Raw genomic sequence first — 2,088 nt, forward strand, 5'->3', positions numbered from 1 at the left:
CACAACAGACCATGCAAACACAAGATGAGAAACAAATTTCAGCAGCACAACTTCGAAGTGACAACTCAGCAAAACTCTACTGTATCATAACATCATGAAAAAGCAGATACCATGCAATAATGTACGATACTATCAAATTCATTGGGGTATAGAAAATAATCCTCACGCTCTTTACAAGTAGGCACACTAACACCCTGTTGGAAAAGTTCTCTCTGTTCTGGCAGAGGACTTCCAGAAAGACACTGAGTGCCTGGAGAGATGTCAGAGCAACCCAGGGAAGAGTAGTACAGATCTATTAAATAGATGGATGCAGGGAGAAATACGCAAGAACTGAGTTCTCACTCTAAGTGAGGATAAGTGCAAGGGATATACACTGCTACAATTTAAATTTGTAAAAGATTTCAGTTAAGAGGAAGGGAATAACTGTTTTTCACATGCACTGCTAAGCCAGGAGGCAATACTGCACCAGACATATACAAGTCAGACAACAGGGAGAACCCATCCAGTGCTAGGAATGGGTACAGAGTCCTTGCCACAAAGTCTCTGAGAACGTTACACATGCACATCAGAGATCGGTTGGTTTTTCTGGGGAGGAAGGGAATTCCTTTGTTTTTTTTGGTTGCTTGCTTTTTCTAGTGAAACTATATAGCCACTAAGAAACTGAGACAAGACGTGAGATGTATCCAAATTATTCCCCATACCAAATGTCACATCTTCTTTTAAAGTACCAGCAGTTTCAAAATCACTTATTCTCACCTCTTTGCTTCCTCCAGATGACAAAGGTATTCATAGGCTACATTCTGGCGTCGCCTTTCATCCATTTCCTCTGCTGTTAATCTCTCATTATCCAAGACAGCTGAAAATAAACAAAACATGGTCCTCAGATGGTTGAAGATTGAATATAACCAAACAGGGACATCAAAAATCAGATCCAACCTCTCCCAAAGAAACTCACTACAGTTTTATTCAGAAAATTAAGGATCTGATGACTTGTTCTTTACTAGCAACAGAAGATGCCCTGTTTCCTCATCCTTGTCACATAAATTTGCCAGCTTCCTTCTTCCTGATTTCTCAATTTGACTGCATCCCTCTAACTATTTTTTAGAAATAATCCTTTATTTTTTTTATTTTCTTCTAGCTTTGCCTTTGTCTTCCTCAAAAGCACATCAGTGACCACTTGGCCCCTCATTTATCCTCCGATTTTGATAGCAAAAGATTAAGGAACAACACAAATACATATTCGCATTATATAATCCCTTCCGTATCTTTACAGATCACCTCTAAAACAAGGCAGAAACACTAGTCACACTCCTTATCTGGAAGGGAATCATTCAGATTCACAGCCTGCATGTCATCTTCAGATCAAGCTAAAGACCTACATAGGGGTAATATGCCTAAATCTTCCAGATTCTGTGTATTTAAAGCCTCAGTGAAAAAGTCTTCTCTTCCCATACTTTCAGCTAAATACATCTCATATCAAAAAAAAAAAAAAAAAAAAAAGAAAAACACTGAAGTTTTTCAGGTTTTGTGGATCAATTTGACAAATAGGAAATATCTCATACCATTACTATCAAAGGTTAGCTTATACCTAAAATGCCTTCAACTAACAATCTACTGTGTGCTTTTGAGACCCCAGCAGGAACACTGCATCCAAGTCTGGCGCCCTCAGCACAAAACCTGTTAGAGCAGGTCCAGAGGAGGGCAACAAAATGCTCCGGGGGCTGGAACACCTCTCCCACAAAGGCAGGCTGAGACAGCTAGGGTTCAGCCTGGAGAAGAGAAGGCTCCAGGGATACTTCATTGCGGCCTTTCAGTACCTAAAAGGGGGCTTATAAAAAGTAGATGGAGATACTGACGGGACAAGGGGGACAGTTTTAAAATAGAAGTGGAAAGATTTAGATCAGATGATAGGGATAAATTCTTGAACCGAGAAGATAGTGAGGCATTGGCACGGGTTGCCCAGAGAAGCTGTGGCGACCCCATCCCTGCAAGTCTTAGAGGCCAGGTCGGACCGACTGCCGCTTACAACATCGCCCCTTCACAGCACCACGTTTTCCTCCGCCGCTGATAACTTCAGACGCGGTATCA

At 41.3% G+C, this 2,088-nt stretch overlaps 1 protein-coding gene across 2 annotated transcripts in view; it reads right to left on the minus strand.

Annotated features, from left to right (window-relative positions):
- IQGAP1 (IQ motif containing GTPase activating protein 1) overlaps positions 1–2,088 on the minus strand; it is a 55,611-nt gene that overhangs the window by 50,134 nt on the left and 3,389 nt on the right. For both annotated transcript variants that reach the window (XM_008637222.2, XM_017738078.1), the window contains exon 2: positions 757–856. In XM_008637222.2, the coding sequence (XP_008635444.1) occupies positions 757–821 (65 nt within the window). In that variant the 5' untranslated portion in view covers positions 822–856. The remainder of the gene's footprint in view (positions 1–756; positions 857–2,088) is intronic.

The sequence above is a fragment of the Corvus brachyrhynchos genome, unplaced genomic scaffold (genome assembly GCF_000691975.1).
Source record: "Corvus brachyrhynchos isolate BGI_N302 unplaced genomic scaffold, ASM69197v1 scaffold200, whole genome shotgun sequence".
NCBI lineage: Eukaryota > Metazoa > Chordata > Aves > Passeriformes > Corvidae > Corvus > Corvus brachyrhynchos.